The sequence below is a fragment of the Elephas maximus genome, chromosome 14, assembly GCF_024166365.1.
Source record: "Elephas maximus indicus isolate mEleMax1 chromosome 14, mEleMax1 primary haplotype, whole genome shotgun sequence".
NCBI lineage: Eukaryota > Metazoa > Chordata > Mammalia > Proboscidea > Elephantidae > Elephas > Elephas maximus.
Window position 1 is genome coordinate 93,545,101 of NC_064832.1, and position 18,201 is coordinate 93,563,301.

An 18,201-nucleotide genomic window follows, 5' to 3' on the forward strand; every position below is an offset into this window, starting at 1 on the left:
CCTTCTTCTCTAAGTTTGTATGCCGCATGGTAAAAACCCTACAGTAACATTAAGATCTTTCAGGGCAAAGACTGCACCTTGTCTGTGTTTTTTTGGTCCGTAACCCCCTTCGCTCACGTCAACCTCAAAGGGCAAGGAGCTCACGGTGCTGTTTGTTGTAGCTGCGGTTTGTTGTAGCTGCCATCGAGTCAGCCCTCAGCTCCCCATAAAGAAGGGGATCGGGGTGTGGTGGGCTACGGGGTTTTCTTTTAGTGGCCGACTTTTCAGAAGTAGACTGCCAGGGCCTTCTTCCTAGTCTAAGGCAGTCTGGAGGCTCCTCTGAAGCCTAACCAGCATCATAGCAACAAGCAAGCCTCTTCTGACAGTCAAACCAGGGTCTCCTGCACGAAGGTGAGAATTCTACCACTGAACCACAACTAGCAAAATGAAGACGTGCTTTCCCTTCCTGGTTATAATTTACAAATTATACAGTGCAGGCAGATGGGTACCATAACTATCATTTTACAGATGAGGAAACTGAGGCACAGTGAGGTTATGGGACCAGCCCAAGGTCACAGAGAGGATTTGAACCTAGGTCTGTGGGACTCTCCAGGCTCCTCACTGCCCCACACCGTGCCTTGTTGGCCTGTGGCTGCTTCCCTAAGCCAACAGCACGTGGCCCCCCTTGGCCTCTCTGTGGTGGACTTAGCCTTTGAACCCTTCTGTTCTGACACACAGAGTTCTGTTCACATCCTTTATCTAATCTGAAATACTGTACCAAAATAGTGAACAACAGCCCTCGGGGAAACCACCCTGTGGTAACTGTTGAAGAATCAGCATGTTACTATAACAGAATAATAAAAAATCCAGACCTTGACTCAGCAATGAACTAGGTTTATCTTAAGCAGCAGTTCTCAAACTTGAGCGCGCATCAGAATCACCTGGAAGGCCGAGCCCCACCCCCAGATTGATGATTCAGTAGGTCTGGGGTGAGGCTCGAGAATTTTCATTTCTTACGAGTTCCCGGGTGATGCCGTTGCTGTGGGTCCTGAGACAGCCCACTGATAATTAGCGACCGAGGAATCTGAAGTAAGGGCATCCCAGCTTATAGGAAGAGTGACAGCTTCCCTGGAATATGCTGTTCTGGGCTGAAGGGTCGCTATGAGTTGGAATCAACACAGTGGTAACGGGTTTGGTTTGCTTTTTTTCTGGGCTATTCTATAATTACATACATACATACATATATATATATTTTGCTAACAGCTTTATTGAGATGTAATTCACTCATGTAAAGTGAATCAATGGCCAGAGCTGAGCCTCCCCTGAAATCCAGCGTCGTGACAGTCTTCCTTTTGCTTACTTTGCCCAGGTGGCAACTCCTTAGCATGGACTCCCAGAGCAGCACCGGGAGCGTCCTGTTCTGCTTAACTAAGGCCATTCTTGGGAAACGTGCCTAAACAGTGGGTACTGACACACTCAGCCCTCCAGACAGGTTCTCGACCTATTTCTTCAACTCCACCCCAGGCACGCTGCTGACCTAAGTGTGGAGGGGTCAGGCTCCCTCAAGAAGGTAAAAATCACTCCTAGAGGGTTCTAGCCTGGTCAGGAGCTGGAAAGTGATGAAAAACACACTTCTGAGGATTGATCACCCATCGATAAACAGTGACAAAGAGACCAATTAAAACCCTTCAACAACTGAAGTGCCAAGCGCTGAATGCAGTGAGCTTCCTGGCATTGGAGGAATTCAAGCTGAAGTTGGCCAACCTTGATCAGCAATGAGGTAGAAGGGATCCAGCTTCCTGTGCCATTGGCTCCCTCAGCCTAAAATCACCAGACAGGCCCCAACCAGAGCCTGTGGGAGGCAGGGCTGTGTGCAGGGGCTTTTCACCTGGGGACCACAGCCCTACAGAGGGGACCACCTGAATTTCAGAGTGGTCTGTAAGTCACCTGAAATTGCGTGCAGAAGCTTTTGGGGAGAGACTGCACAGTTTTCATCAGGTTCTAAAAAGGGGAAGTGACTTAACATCTAGGACATGAACTTATAATCTAGTGGAAGAAAAAACTGTAAAATATTAAAAAAACAAAAAACAAAAATAAAACCAAGTGTTAAAAGATAAGCACTTGAGAAATTTGCAACGGAAATGGACAGGTGGGGGAAGCTGAGTGAGCCCTACGGCCCCTTCCAAATCTAAAAGCTTGTTCAGGCCTTACAGAGAAGGCTTTAGCACAGCGCCGCGTGAATGATGTCTGGATGTGACCCGAAAGGTCCAGCAGAGCTTCTCCTCAGGCCCTGAGCAAGTGTACCTGTAAGGATGCTCCTGAGTGAGCCAGTGCACCTGCGAGGACGCCCCAGCTTGCGTACCTGTGAGGACTGTGCGCCGCTTGCACTGCTCCGCGACGCCCCCCTGCCTCTTTCCTGTCTGCGTGAAGGGCATCTCGAACATGAAGCGACGGATGTTGTGCGATCTCTCAAAGTCGGTCTTCCTTTCTTGCAATTCTTTCTCGTCAAAGAACGGGGTCACATGAGTCACCTGTATATATGCGTACTTGGAATCCAGGTCCTTGGGGTTGACCTTCAAAGGAACGAGCAACACTGGAGACTGGTGCCACCTGAAGAAACCTTTTAAACCTGCATAAGGTGTGTTTGTTTCCAACTCTTTCCTAATAAAGGTTTTTGAAAAATTGAAAAAATAGAGCGAACATCTATATACCTACCACTTAGGTCAACAATTGCTACTCTTTTCCTACATGTTTCAAATACATATACACGTGTAATATACGCATATGTATACATGCTGGACTAGTTCAGAGTGGTCCACATCGTGACGTCTCAGCAGGCATCTCCTAAAAACACAGACATTCTCTACGTAACCCGAAAATCATCACTGTACCTAACAAAGTCAGCAACAATTCTCAAATATCACCCAACACTCAGTCTACATGAAAGTTTTGTCAAATGTCCCCAAATGTCACTCATAGCTATTTGTGTTCAGACCAGAAACTAATCCGTGATCACACTTTCCGTGTAGTTGTTGTATCTTTTTAGTTTCTCTTAATGTAGAAGTATCCCCCACTTTTTTTTTTCCACGACATTCATGCTTTTGAAGAAAGATTAATTTTCTTGTTTCTGGATTTCTGTTTCCTAAACTGCATTTTTATACGTTTCATTAAGAGAGCAAAATATTTTTTTAATAATAATATTATTTAGTAATAATATTATTATTTAATAATAATAATATTATTATTTAATAATGTTTGAAAACCAGGTCCCTTGATTATAATTCATATAGCTATAGATTAAATAATAAGGTACAGAGGCAAAGACTATAAAGTTAGTTCCTGATGAACAACACAGAAATGCTTTCAAAGCTACGTTTCAGGATAGAAGATAAACAGGCATTTTCATACAGAAACAAAAGCTAATTAATTTATTGGGGGGGCAGATAAATTTTGCACATCTGAATTATAGTTAACCTTTTTTTTTTTTGAGAGCAATACAAAGGGCCTTGAAGAAATGGCTGAGGAGAGAACGTAGAAGACTGTCGTGGCGAAGGGCAGGCAGATGAATGAGAATGTGACGGCTTAGTGGCCTCAAAGTAGCATGCACCTCTAGGCCCTTAGGAGATTTTTTTTTTTTTTTTGTGAAGAAAAAGGAAAAATAGATGTGAAGGTGCCTTAAACCTTAGGAAAATAAATGAAGTCATGAAGGTATTATTTCAATATTTAAAAAAGGCCATCTAGCTAACCATTATAACTTAAATTTCTTTAGCAGAAGCAATTTAAAAGCTGTGAGAATAAACGAAGTCATGAAGTTGCTATTAGAAAAAACTATCTAACCATTGTAACTCAAATTTCTTTAGCAGGTAACAGTTTAAACTCATTGAAATGAAACGTTCCTGCCTATTTCTCAGTGGTATTTCCTAGTCTTCATTTTCAAAGTAGTATGCATGTGTGAGTAGAAAGAAAGGACCTGTACATGGGGGAAGGAGAAAGTCTAGCTTCCTCTCTCAGCTGCTGTGTCCAGCGCCACACATGAAGGGGGGGGAGCAGAACGCGTGAGAACCTTGAGAGAAGGCTGTAATGGGGAAGCCCTGACTTGACTCGGACAAAAGTTTCAGTTTCAGAGCTAAAAAGACACATTGGACCTGCGTAATTTGGTCTAAGAATTAAGAAGGTCTTAAATAGGGTTGTGTTGAGTTTACCCTTAAAGATGGACCAGCAACATGTTTATTCCTTTTCAAAATGACCATAGAGAATTAACCCACAAGGACCCAGAAGAGAACAGGAGACAAAGTGAATGAGGGATTTCAGTGAATTTTTGGAAGACAGAGGCATGGAGGTGTGGTGCCTACTTGGCAGTGTGGAGAAGGTTACAAGCCATGTGCCCACCGAGACGGGTAACAACAAGCAGTGAGCTGGTTCACCCCTCAGATGCCTGGGAGGACCAGCATCTGCAGTTCCTAAGATAAATGCTGCTACGAGTCTGAAGTGACTAGATGGCAGTGGGTTTTTTTTTTTTTTTTTTGAAACCTAAAGCTGATGGGGTGAGGTGTGGGGCTGAAAACAGGGCAAGTGGCTGAGAGTCTCTATCCGGAGTGGTAAAACCCCAGCTTCCCTCCCTGAACCCCTACCCTATAAGAGAACAGAGTTTGTACTCTGGAGAAGTTGGTCTGGATGAGCTCGGAGTGGTCTCAGCAGAAAGGAGGGGCCGGGAATGAAGCCAACACAGGCAGTTCTGTGAGAGCTGCAGGCCGACATGGCACCATCAGGCCCTGCTCCTCTCTGGTGGCTGGAATCAGGTAGGCAGATGCCTGCCACCTTCCTTGTCCCCTTCCCTAGCTCCCTGTGCACTTGGATAGGACGCTGAAGAATTCTTCTCTGGAGAAAATAAGAGAGCCCTGAGGAAACATATTGCAGATACTGGGGACCCCAAAGCAGGGCACTTACAGTGGTGGAAGGCTGAGCAACAAGAGTATCTGTAATGTTCTCTCTGTGCCTGACTTTTCAGGGTAGAGGGGTGCCCAGCTGCCAGGAGAGGCTGAGGGGAGTGGGCCAGTGAACGTGCAGGAAAACGTGGGCTCAGAGGGGATCTTCATGAGCGTACAATACCGGGGGGCAGGGTCTCAGCATACAAAGAAGACCTCATCACACAAGTCTGCTAGCTAGTTAGTCCATTCCTTGGTCTGTCTGTCTGCCTATCCATCTGTTCTTCTGTCCATACATCCAACAACCAGTCCTACAGAGTGCCAGCGCTGTGCTAAGTACAGTAAGAGAACTGTCAAAGAAAGTGACACTGGGCACCATTCAGCAGGTAAGGATGACTTCACTTACAGGCTACTGCCAGAGGGGAGAGGCCAGAACTAGGTGTGAATTCAACTCTGCTGAGACAAAGGGCTGGGGTGAGCTAGGGGCAGATGACTGGAGGATCTTAAGGGGTTCATCAGGAAGATGGGCGAATGACTGGCTGAGTTTGCAGTTAGGGTCACAGGGCTCGGGGTGTTTTCTCTGTTGTGAATAGGCACCTGGATCCTGTAAGGGTAGAGGAGAGGGAGAGGAGACAAGGAACGCCTTAGGCCCCTGGGTAATGCAGGGCTGAGGAAGAGGCAGGGGGCCTAGTCAGAAAGTCTGTCTGAAGGTTTAGTCGGGCAATGAAAAAGCTGTCTTGGTCAGAGCCTGGGACCCTCTTACAGCGTTTCCAGATACCCAGAGTCAAAATGCTATCTGCTTTCAGACATCAATTATTTTGTGAAATAATCTCTTGAAAATTGTAAAGACTTGCTTAATGAAAGAATTTGGAAAACAGAGGAAGTTATTAAGAAAAAAAATAATCCTGCCACTGAAAGCCACCCTTAACTTTTTCCTGGGTCTTTTTTTTTTCCCCCTACACACACTTAGGAATAGATAATATATGACCAATCACACACAGTCAATTAAAAAATAAATAATTGCTACGGAACTTAGCCAAACACAGGCATACCTTGCCAGAGTCCTGTATCATCTTGACATTTTCAGAACCAAATTTGTCAGAGTAGAGTTTAAGAAGTCTCTGAGAAATTTCTGACAGAGGCGTGAGTTTGGGTTCTTTGTAAATATACTCCTTTCCGTCTTCATCTTCAAAGAATCCCTGCGACAGAAAGCACGGTCACAGCTGCCCTCAGACACTCGCCCGAAGCTTACCACCCAAGGAGGGTTCTTTTGTTATAAGACATACACACAAACAAGAGTGATTCTAAAATAAAATCCTACATAAACAGGCTTTCCTGATGGGAAGGAAAACGATAATTATGTGAAGTCTGGGTGGAAAATTAAGAACATAAAATGTCAAACTTATTCAACGACGTTGTCATTAAGTGTCGAGTGAAAGATTTCAGATTCAAGGCTGTGTTCTCTCGGTCAAGTCTAATGCAGGGATTCAGCCTGTTTCACGTTCCCAAGAAGCAGAACCCAACAAGACGATTTGGTAGCCTGCTGGAGGTGGGTCTCAGAAATGCCACAGGAACCCTTCTCCCGGACGGCACCCGTTTACACAGGGTTCTGACGGCACAAACTGAAGCGTTCAGGGCTGGAGGACTGTCAGCAGAAGTGAAGTCAAGTCTGTGAACTTCTGTTTGGTTGACTGATAAGAAAAGAAATTAAAGCCTGGTGGTACAATACCAGAAACTACTTTCATCCTCACCAGTCACCATCTGTTTTAGCACCAATCTTGTTTGAATACAACAAGGCTTAGAATTACGTGGGAAGTGAAAAAGGCTGAAAATTTACAAAATCCAGACCAGGGTTAATATTTGAAATACATTAAAAAAAAAAAAAAGTTCTCATCTAAAATGAAAGAAAGAAAATGGTGCCAAAAAAAAAAAAAAGGGCAAGCTAACATGAAACAGAAACACCCACATCAAACTGAGTTTAGATGCAGTCATTTCGCTCCGTTACTTGCTTTTTAGGCATTGACTGTAATTACCTCCACGTCTGTCTCACTGTCTGTAAACTGGTATTGCTATAAAGTTATAAAGACAATAACAGAATAAACTGAAGTTACATAGTGCTCACAGAAGACCACACGCTCTAAATAAATGGATTTTAATTTAATACCATTTAATCATGTTAGCGATTTGAAGGTTAAACTTGAAGTTAAATTTAAATGAACCCTTCCATACAGGGTTCTGAATTGTGACAATGGTAAATGTACTTGTGGAGATATTGTATTACACAGATAAAGCTGTACAGGCAAAGGAAACCAGGAAGTCTTAATTTTGGTTTAAAACATGCAGTACAGATGTTTAAGGAAACGGGTGATTCGCTTCTGTAAATAGAATAAGATGTTAATTTTTTTTTTTTTGGAGTTTGTAATGACTAGACAGATATACATACAGACTTGAAAAGGAAACTTGCAAACCACACTGAGGTATCAAAGATGCTGCTAAGACTGTCACACGGAGGGAGCACTTACCGCTGCCTTAAGAAAGTAATAAAGACGGAAGAAAAAAAAAAAAAAAAAGCAGAAAGTTTACTGAGGAAGATGAGAATCATACTAAATATGACAAGTTCATCAAATTCGCATTTATAGAAGTTAAAACAAAAAATTTATAAGATAACTTTATAGAATTTAACAAAAAAGAGGCACGCAGCTTACAGGGAGGAGAGGTGCAGCTCACCTGTCCGAAGAAGGCCACCCGGAAGTAGGTGCCCAGGAGCCTGCGGCCTGAGTGCATGACCTCGGTCACCTTGCTGTAAGCCCGGTGCAGCGTGTCATACAGGTGGGCCAATCTCTGGAAATGAGAACACCACCATGTCTTCCCATTTGCAGAAAAGTACAGTCGATTTTAAGATAATGTGATAAGGCCGGTAAAAATTCCTTCCCTGTTCCCATCGAGTCACAACAACCCTACAGGATAGAGTAGAACTGCCTCATAGGGTTTCCAAGGAGCGCCTGGTAGATTTGAGCTGCCGACCTTTTTTGGTTGGCAGCCGTAGCACTTAACCACTATGCCACCAGGGTTTCCAAAATTTCCTCAGATTCGAGTAAAAACATCAAGAATATATTTTTGACTGTGAAACTTGCAGCGATTTTTTTACATGTGGTAAATATATATGTAATAAAACATTTGCCATTTCAACATTTTTTACATGTATGATTCCCTGACGTTATGTTCATCATGTTGTTGAACCATTGCGACTGTTTCCAGAATTTTCTGTGGCCCTTACAGAAGCTTGCGCCCTAAGCAGCCAGCCCCCCTCTTCCCCCTCATGCCCAGCTGCCCCTGGCACCCACTAATAAACTTTGGTCTGTATATACCTGCCTATTCTAGATGCTTCATACAAGTGGAATCACACTAGATATTTCCTATAAGTGGACTCATGATATTTGCTTCTTTGTGACTGACTGACTTCATGTAGCATCATGTTTTCAAGGTTCATCCATGTTATAGCATGTATCAGGACTTCATTTCTCTTCATGGATAGCTGTATGTCTGTACCACATTTACCCATTCATCTATTGCTGGACATTTTAGGCTGCTTCCCCTTTGGTTATTGTGGAAGAAAAAAAAAAAAAACCAAACCCATTGCCATTGATTCCGTCTCATAGCAACCGTATAGGACAGAGTAGAACTGCCCCATAGGGTTTCCAAGGAGCACCTGGTGGATTCAAACTACTGACCTTTTGCTTAGCAGCCATAGCTCTTAACCACTAAGCCACCAGGATTTCTGGCTTTTGTGAAGGGTACTGCAAATGAGCACTGGTGTAAATTTGGGGTGATATTTTTGAATTATAATATTTCCCATCAAAGGTCCTGCCTGCATATGATGACCCGTCAACCCTGGGAGTGTGGTGGGACAGAGACCCCCTCCCTATTCATCACTGAACCGTGGTCTGCTTGCTCACTTTGCACAGAAGTACATCTGGAAGTGTGTGTCACTCCACTGTCCTCTCAAAGGGGAAAAAACAAATCCCTCAGGTACCTCAAAATCCCTCCGCTTCTCGTAAATGGGGATGATGAGTTTGTAGATGTCGGCAATCAGCTCGTAGCGCTCAGCCTTCCAGAGCCCGTCTGCACACTGTTCTAGAAGTTCCATCAGCACATCCTAATCACAGAGGAAGAGCGTTAGGAAGGCGGGGAGCTCAACAGCGGATTCCCTTCAGAATATATAACTTGTAAGGAGGCTGGGAAGATGATAAAAGTGGAAAATTTCAAAATATACAGTATTTTAAAACACTTAACATCCACACTTTTAAGAATTCATTATGTTCTTTTCTAAGGAGCCATTTTTTTAAGTTATGTTTACAAGTGAAAATAAAAAGGGGCCCCGTTACAATGACTGTTGAGGAGTGACTTTCAGGAACAAAAGCTGACATTTATACCTCCACACAGGCTCTCAATTAATCTTTAGTTCTCTTTTATGGAGGTCAATAGAAAAAAAATTTCTTTCTGAGGAACAGTGACCACGCTGACACATGCTTACTAAGCATATGACTTCAGCCCTAACTAGACAACTCACAGAAGTTTAGCGATGGAGAAGGCACTGTGCCTGCCGCCCCGCCCCGTTCCTAGGAAGTGCCCCCATTGAAGTTGGAGCTGCTACCCCGAGGGCATAAAGCCCTTGAACTTTTGAGGAAGCTAACACTACCCTTGGCTCAGGGGTTAAGACATAAAGGTTAAGACATGTGGCTCAGGTTTAAATTAATCAGTATGATCCTATTTCCTGACCACAGATGTTGCTTCCTCATGGGTGGGCCTGTGACCTACACTGGGCAAGCAGGGTGAACTCTAGGAGCTCAGAGCTTGGAAAGCTGGGACACAGTGCTTCCACCAGAGGGACAGCATGTGGCTGTGACGGGGGCTGGCACCCATCTCACGGTTGTCAGAGGGCTGGAGTGGAGAGGACAAACCCTCCTCCCCCCCACCCCCCACAAAAAGAAACTATTATCGATAACTTTTTAAACCTTTGGCTTCACCACCACTGATGTCCTTCTCTTTATGGAATCTCCTGATGGAACACCACATTCAACCTTTCTCGTTTAAGCCCTCTGAGTGAGGTTTCACTAATGATGAATAACTTTTCACGTGTTTGTCATCTGTATATCTTAGTGAAGTATCTGTTCAAATCTTTTGTTCATACTTCTATTGGGTTATTATTACTGGGTCTTGAGAGTTCTTTATTTATGTTGGATAAAAGTTCTTTATCATATATGGGCTTTGCAGATATTTTCTCCCAGTCTGTAGGTGGTCTCTGGATTTGCTTAATAGTGTCTTTTGAAGTGCAGTAGTTTTTAATTTTAACGAAGTCCAATTTATCAATTTTTATTTTGTGGATTCTGCTTTCTATACTATATCTAAGCAATCTTTATCCAACCCAAAGATTTTCCTGTGTTTTCTTCTAGAAGTTTTATGGTTTTACACTTAGTTTTTTGAATATGGCACAAAGTATGGGCTGCAGTGTTCTCTTTCTGCATATGGATGTCTGATTGTTCAGCACTGTCTGATGAAAGACTATCCTTTCTCCACTGACTGCCTTTCAACCTTCGTCAAAAAATCAGTTGACAAGGTATGTGTGGGTTTATTTCTGGCCTCTCAATTCTGTCTCACTGATCTGTGTGTCTATCCTAGTACCCATACCGCCCTGCCTTGATTGCTATTACAGCTTTACAGCAGTTTCTCTGCAGTGACTTGACATTTGAGCAGGGCGAGTCTTTGTTAGGCAGGGCTGTCCTGTGCACTGTAGAATGTTTAGCAGTATCTCTGGCTTCCACTGATCAGATGCCAGGAGCAGCCTCCTGCTCCCCCACATAGTGACAATCAAAAATACTTCCAAACATTGCCCAATGTCCCCCCTGGGGGGGCGGGTAGCAAAATTGTGTCCAGTTTAGAGAACCACTCATCAGGTAAGGTGAGTCTTAACTTTTTCAAACTTGTTTTGCCTATTCTGGTTCCTTTGCTTTTTCATGTAAATTTTTAGAATCAGTTCATCAGTTTCTATAAAAAGTCTAGGTGAAATTTTCATTGGGAGTGCTCTGCATCTATAAATCAATTTAGGGAGAACTGATCTGTTAACAATATTAAGTCTTCCAATTCATTTATTTAAGTCTTCTTTGATTTCTTTCATCAGTGTTTTAGTACATAATCTATGCAGATTTATACCGAAATATTTCACGTTTTCTGATGCTATTATAAATAGTGCTATTTTAAAATTTCTATTTTTTTTTTCAAGGAAAGAGTTTTGTTTTGAATGAGACTGAAAGTCATTCATCATATCTGTTCCTAGGAATTATACAAAATAATTATTAACAATACAGGGGAACTGTGGTACAAGAATCTCTTAAATGTGAAGACTGATTGATTTTTGTATATTGATCTTGTATCCTGTGACCCTGCTAAACTTATTAGATTTAGCAGCTTCTTTGACACATTTATTGGGATTTTCTATGTAGACAATTATGTCTTATGTCAATAGACAGTTCTGTTTCTTTTTCTTGCCTTATGACACCAGCTGGAAGCCCCAGGAGTGGTGGAAACAGACTTTTTTTGTCTTGTCCTTGATTTCAGGGTGAAAGCATTCAGTCTTATTAAGGTATTCTCTCTTTAGTTTAGGGTTTTTTAGGTGTTCTCTCTCTCTCTCTTTAGCAGTAGTTTTTTTGTAGATACTGTTTTTCAGGTTGAAGAAGTTCTTTTCTGTTCCTAGTTTGCAGAGATTTTTTATGATGAATGGATATTGACTTTTGTCAGATGCTTTTTTTTTTTTTTTGCATCTATTGAATGCTCATATGGTTTTTCTTTTTTACTCTGCTCATAGAGTGAATTATACTGATCGTTTCCAATGTCGACCAAACTGTGCATTCCTGGGATAAACCCCGCCTGGTCGTAATATATTTTTCTTTTTATATATTGCTAGATTCATTTTACTGATATTTTGTTAAGAGCATCATAGTTGCTTTTTAACATGTTTGTGTTCTCCCAACACAGGACCTGTGATTTATTCCTTACAGGCCTAATGCCTGTGGTTATTGGTCCGAAGAAAATAAACATTTTTAAAGCAGTTACAAATCATTTTACCAGAAAATATTGTCTAATTGACTTTAAAAAGCCATCTTTAAAGCAAGGCCATTTAACTCCTATGTCAGACTTACAATATACAAATCATAAAACTGTCATTTGTGTAACTGAACTCTGTACCAATGCTTACGAAAGGCGTACTAGTCATCTCCTGCTTTTGTTGGAGGGGCCGTTAAGTGAAGGCACCAGACAGACGGATGCAGCAGCCACCATAACAGCCACGGTCAGAGGTGGAATTAGAAAAGGTTCTAACACCATCTCCGGCCCTTGTGCACCTGTGTTCTGAAGATGCATCTCTTTCTCGGGTTCTACTTATTATTTACTTTGAATTCTCAGCAATCACTGCACCTGAAGACCAGAACTAATCCAGACAGTGGTCAAACAGTGACGACCTTGAAAGGTAATCCCTACCAGGCCTGAGGGTAAACACTTTCTGAACGGTCAATATATCCAGAGAACTGTAAGTAATAGCTGGTTAAAACAACAACCCCCCCGACTGACTTTATGTGTCCGGAAAGTACACATTTTATGATATTAGACTAGCCTTAAAAAGATCTCAGTGCACCAAGCTCAGAAGCCACCGAGGAACCTGATTCACACGGATTTAGCCACTTCCGTTTTTAAATGTGTCACGGCAACGCGATGGTGGGCGCTGAGCAGCTGTCTGCAGAATAGCACATGAGTGCTGTGTGTGAGTGTGCAGGAGAAAGCCCGTGTCTGTGTCTGCACAGGGTATTTTTAAAATTTTCACTTAAATGCCGTTTGCCCCATCTTAGAATTGACTAATCAACCTTAGTATGTGAAGCTAGGCATTGTATCTATCATCTTCCATTTGGGAATAACTGCAAATCTGTGTCCTGGCTTGGGCAAAAGTATAGTATCACGGCAGAATTCGGTGTTCCCACTGTATCGTCATTTCTCAAGATACAGCTGAGGACCACCTGCATCAGAATAGTCACCTGGGATGCTTGTTAAAATATAGATTCCTGGGCCCCCACACCCACCCAACTGAGTATGGCGTTGGGGGTGAGGGTGGGCAGCTATAAGAACGGGGCTCTATGTGTTAACAGGAATCCAAGTAACTGCTAAGTAGGCTAAGGTACGAGGATGACTGCACTAGGTGAAACTCAGGCAGGCACCTCACTTACGTATCCCCAAGCTAACACATGGTACACAGCTCATCTACAAAACGAAACACTCATGTTAGTACAGGAATTTCGAGATCACAAAGAGCTCAGCCAACTCCCAGCTCAGATTCTAAGGGACTGGGGAGGAAAGCCTGAGAAGCAGCGGGTTTGTCAGAGTAGAGACGACTTCTTGCTCACCATGTGTCTCCAGCACCTGGCTCAGCACCTAGCTCAGGAAGTATTTGCAAAAAGAAGCAGGGTGATGTGTCCCGGTATGAGGCAAAGGTAGAAGCGTTAGGCTAGCCTCCTACCCGTGCTGCTCTGGACAATCACTGTAATAGTGAACATGTGCCACGAATGTCTATGGCTCCAACAAGAGCACCTTCCATCAAGGAAAGACTGTCCAGTTAAAGATGATCTCCAAGGCCTGGATGAAATACCAACAGAGTCATCACTGAGTTAAATTCTCTTGACATCACTCTCTTGGGATGTTCCGTAGATGTAAACATTTTGCCTATTAACAGCAATTATTTCTTTGAATAGAAACGGTCTTGGCTAACAGAAGCCACAGACTTTCCCGGTTAACTCTGTGTAAGACACATTTGTATCAGACGTTAAACTCATGGTGATTTTGCAGCAGTGACAGCAGTTGCTCAGTAAAGCAACAGTTTACTGCACAAGGTATTTTCCATTTTCAGTGGAGATTCCCGCTCTGCCCTGCCCCCCACCCCCCGCCCCTGGCTCTGTGCTCTGCAAGGCCACCACACATGGGCTGCTGGGCTACGTGGTGGGCTCCCCTATCCTCTGGCTCCTGGCTCAGTTTGCCCCCTGGAAGGCACTGGTTAGAGATGGAAGGGCAGGAAGGGAGCAAGGATGGGCGGTGATTCACTTGGCTCCTCTCTGCCAGGATGATGTGTTCGACTGAGTCCTTTTCTAGAGCCCACAGGCCCTGTCAGGTGGCCCCCTCTATAGGGTTACTTTCTCTCCTTTGCTCCTTCAGGTTGAGGGGTGGCAACCCAGCTGTTACAAAGTTGGGGGTACTGTAACACCTCTTGTTGGTTTCCCTAAACCCTGACTACACTTCCTAAGAAGTTCCTTTATCAGACTTTATTCAATCCTAGCTTGAGTGTGCCCTGCATTTCCTTCCAGGTAAGATCTCAAAGCAGCATGGGCTGTGTGGAAAGGACTCAGAATTCAGTCTACACAGGCTCACACTGTGAAACAGAACTGTCTTCAGCAATCAGATGTTCCTCTTTGTCTAACCAAAAGCAGCTGGGAGGGTGTCTGCTCTTCAGATCAGAGCTGGAAAAGATGGATTGCTCCCAGTCAAAGCTTCTGAGGCCTGCTGCTAGGAAAACTGTGTGTTTTTATAGAAATCCTCTACAATCATTCTAGGAGAGCATCTAAGGCACTTAATTATATCTAATGAGGCCAGAATAAAAGGCGGTGATTTTAATTAAGCTAAACACTAACTCTTATTTCCACCAGCTTTTTCTAAAGCTCCTCCCTCTGCAAAAATGGTCATCGCCCATAGTGAAACACCCTGTTCCTTGAAAAAACCTTGTAGCTAAAGCAAAAACATACGTGGCAGTTTCTGGTTTCCCTTCTCCTAGAACACAAACATGCTGCTCTTCCTCTCCCCATTAGTTTCCTCTTGATGTGTGTGGCTTGCTGGTGCTTTCTAACCTGACTGTGTCACAGCCTAATCGTTACAGAGTGTCGTGGACCATGGACCTCATTAAAGATTTACCAGCTTTATGCTTCAAGGACAGGGCAGCAGAGCCATAGTCCGAAAATAACTGATAAAAGGGTCCTTGTCACGTGTTAGTTATTACTCAGAGTGGGTACCACTGAGAAACTTCCTTGACGTTCTCTGTGCTAGCTTTCACTGTCATAAATTCATTAGGCTGGAGGGAGTATTTCAGCCTATTACTTAATCAGATGAGCAAACTCAAGCTTCATTTTATCATCCCTGCAGGACAGATTACAGAAAAGTGATTACTTTAAAATCTTTAGTCACTCTTGACCGTCTTTCTTCCCTTACATAATTGCAAATAAAATGCTACACTCAGGAGGTCTGACTTGGTACATGGGTGCAAGGGTGGTTTCCCCAAGGAGGTGGTACAGCTGTACCTCTTCTCAGGGAGAAACCCAGTCAAAACTCACCTTGGAAGAAGTGAGGAGTTCAAAACCGGGTTACCCCAGCAATCAAAACACAGAACTACCCTCTGTCCAGGCATTTCACGGGGGAGCTACGACTGAACAGTTAATGCCATGTAAGAACCAACATGCTTTTTTTCTCCCCATGAGATAACTTAGAAACTTTTATCTATTGTGGATAAAATTATTTCAGCTTTAAACATGAAGCGCTAGCACTTGCCTGGTAATTTGTAGGCACGCCATGTACTGTCGGATTCTTCCTTTCTCATATTTAATTTTTAATTTCGAGGGTCATTTTAGGGCTAGGCAATTTATGGGGCAGTTCTCAACCTTTCTGGTCATAGGACCCCTTTAGATTCTTAAAAATTATTGAGGACCCCGAAGAACTTTATATGAGTTAGCTCTTTCAGTATATACCATGTTAGGAATTAAAACTGGAAAAAATGTAAAAATATTGATTAACTTAATTAAAAATTATTACGTTAACAAAAATATTTTACTTAAAAAAAAAAAACCAAAAAACTATATTTTCCAAAGAGAAATTAAAGAGTGGCACTGTTTTACATTCCTGCAGCTCTCTTTCTGTCTGGCTGAATAGAGGACAGCTTTAGTCTCAAGTCTGTCTCTGCATTCAGTCCGTGTGATTCATTGTTTTAGTTGATGTGTACAAAGAAAATCCAGCCTCAGGGATACTCAGCCACGCAGAAAAACTAGGGGCTGTTGAGCAATCCTGACTCTTGGTGACCCCATGTGTGCAGACTAGAGCCGCCCCATAGGGTTTTCAAGGCTATGATCTTGCAGAAGCAGGTTGCCAGGCCTGTCTTCTGAGGCACCCCTGGATGGACTGGAACTGCCAACCTTTTGGTTTGTAGCTGAGTGCTTAACTGTTCGTGCCACCAGGGACTCCTAGTTGGAAAAGGGAGGCCCTCAAAAACTTCCTGAAAGGGTCTTGGAGACCCCAGAGGTCCCTGGCCCACATTTTGGTGTTAGATGTTTGTGTGTGGGCCCTATGTCCTGAGAAGAAAATGGCTAAAAAGCCTTAATGTTAAGTCTCTGCCACCAAACCATTATGTCCTATACATGTCAACACAGAAACAAGTAAAAACAAGGCAGGAAATATTTTCCCCTTTCTTTTGTCACATGAAGAAACAGACAAGTTTATTTTTGCCTAGAAGATGGGAAGGGTTAACAAGCTTCCCCTTTCATGTTCCATTCTGCCCTGGACTGAGAGGGGGGCAGGCAGGCGTGAACAACTCTCCCTGGCAGATAGTCACGGAAATGGAAATACAGTCAACACCAGCAGGAAACTGGCATTTGGTCAAATTCCTAGCTTCATTTAAAAATTACAGATAAGTGGCTGCAAGATTATCTTGTTTTGGGAAGAAACATGCACAAATTGCTACTATTATTTAATGTCAAAATGTTTGGTCTCTATCAGGGGTGGGTAGAGTGGTCATATGTACTACAGGTGCCCAGAATGTGGGTGAAAACACACAGCGGGAGGTAGGGAGCAAAGGCATTGCACAGGGGCCACTCCAGCCATGAGTCTAGTCACACCTCTTGCGGCTTTGAGTGACTGGCTAGACTGGGGAGATGTTGAGAGTTAGAGACACTAGTTTAAAAACATTCACACAGCAATCAAACTCATGAACCAGAGAAATTAATTGCTGGAAAGAATGAGAAACCATATAGTCAATGCATTGTACCATTTATTAGAAACACTCGAGTGCTCAGCTGCACTTCACCACTCACTGGCCCCTCAAGCCCTTTCTCCAGAGAAAGGAGGAATTCCTAGACAGGGAGAATGGCTGAGGCTTTTGTCTGGAGAATGGGTGGTGCAAACGGCTTGTACTCAACTATTAACTGAAAGGCTGGTGGTTCGAATGCACCCAGCGGTACCACGGAAGAAAGGCCTGGAGATCTGCTTCTGTAAAGACTATAGCCAAGAATACCCTAGGAGGCACAGTTCTACTCTGGAGTACACAGGGTTGCCACGAGTCAGAATCGTGGCAGAGGCGTTTGGTTTTTCATTTTACTTACAGCACCTAGAAGACAATGTGAAGCGTGGTAATATTAAGAGATACATTAACTTTACCATGAGGGTCAAACAAGCTTACATTACAGTGTATTTGGAGATTGATCTTGGCAACAGCTAAGTGTGCAGCCACAGGGAGAAAAGGCCTGGTCTGCTGGCTGGCAAGACAAGCAGCAGCTCCGAGATGCCCAGGTACGGCCGCGTGCTTACCTCGTTGAAATGGACATCCTGCATGCCCACGTCTTCCATCATGGAGGCCTCCTCATCTATGTTTGGGGTAATTACCCTGAAGGCTGTACATCCTTGTCTAAACATACCTAGGAATTGAGAGATCAGAGAGGCAACGTCGTTAGCCTGAAAGTGGGTGAGGCTTGAGGGTTCTTCCTGCCTGTACACTTCTGCGCTGAAGGAAATAACCAACCCTGAACTCTGTCGTGCCTCAGGCCAGCATTCACAGGGGGTGGCCAGAACCACCATGTGCTTTTCTTCATCCCTACCCCACACCCATATCTAACCCTCCCCTCCCTCAATTTTTTTTTTGCCCACCTTTATTAAAACTTACATAAGAAATAAGTATGACATCAAATGAAAGGTAAAATGATAATAAACTATAATTGGATTTGGTGAGATGACCTGTGCGCAGACACCAAGAGAAGTAAAGAAGCCAAAGCCAACTAGGAAGAAATATGTGACTCAGAAGTAGCTCTGTTTCCTTCAAGCCCATCTCACCACTCGGGCTAGGGGTAACCCCACAACTCAAAACACGTCCCCCCTCCTTAATGAGCCCATCTATAAAATGAAGGTGTAACTCAAGGGCCCCAGCATGAACTGAGGGGTGCTGTCATTAGTTCCC

At 43.5% G+C, this 18,201-nt stretch overlaps 1 protein-coding gene across 15 annotated transcripts in view; it reads right to left on the bottom strand.

The window, feature by feature from the left end:
* DOCK9 (dedicator of cytokinesis 9) overlaps positions 1-18,201 on the bottom strand; it is a 336,790-nt gene that overhangs the window by 13,974 nt on the left and 304,615 nt on the right. For all 15 annotated transcript variants that reach the window (XM_049853240.1, XM_049853234.1, XM_049853243.1 and 12 more), the window contains 5 exons: positions 17,559-17,665; positions 8,938-9,060; positions 7,632-7,745; positions 5,957-6,103; positions 2,342-2,552 (listed from right to left, as the gene is read on the bottom strand). In XM_049853240.1, the coding sequence (XP_049709197.1) occupies positions 2,342-2,552; positions 5,957-6,103; positions 7,632-7,745; positions 8,938-9,060; positions 17,559-17,665 (702 nt within the window). The remainder of the gene's footprint in view (positions 1-2,341; positions 2,553-5,956; positions 6,104-7,631; positions 7,746-8,937; positions 9,061-17,558; positions 17,666-18,201) is intronic.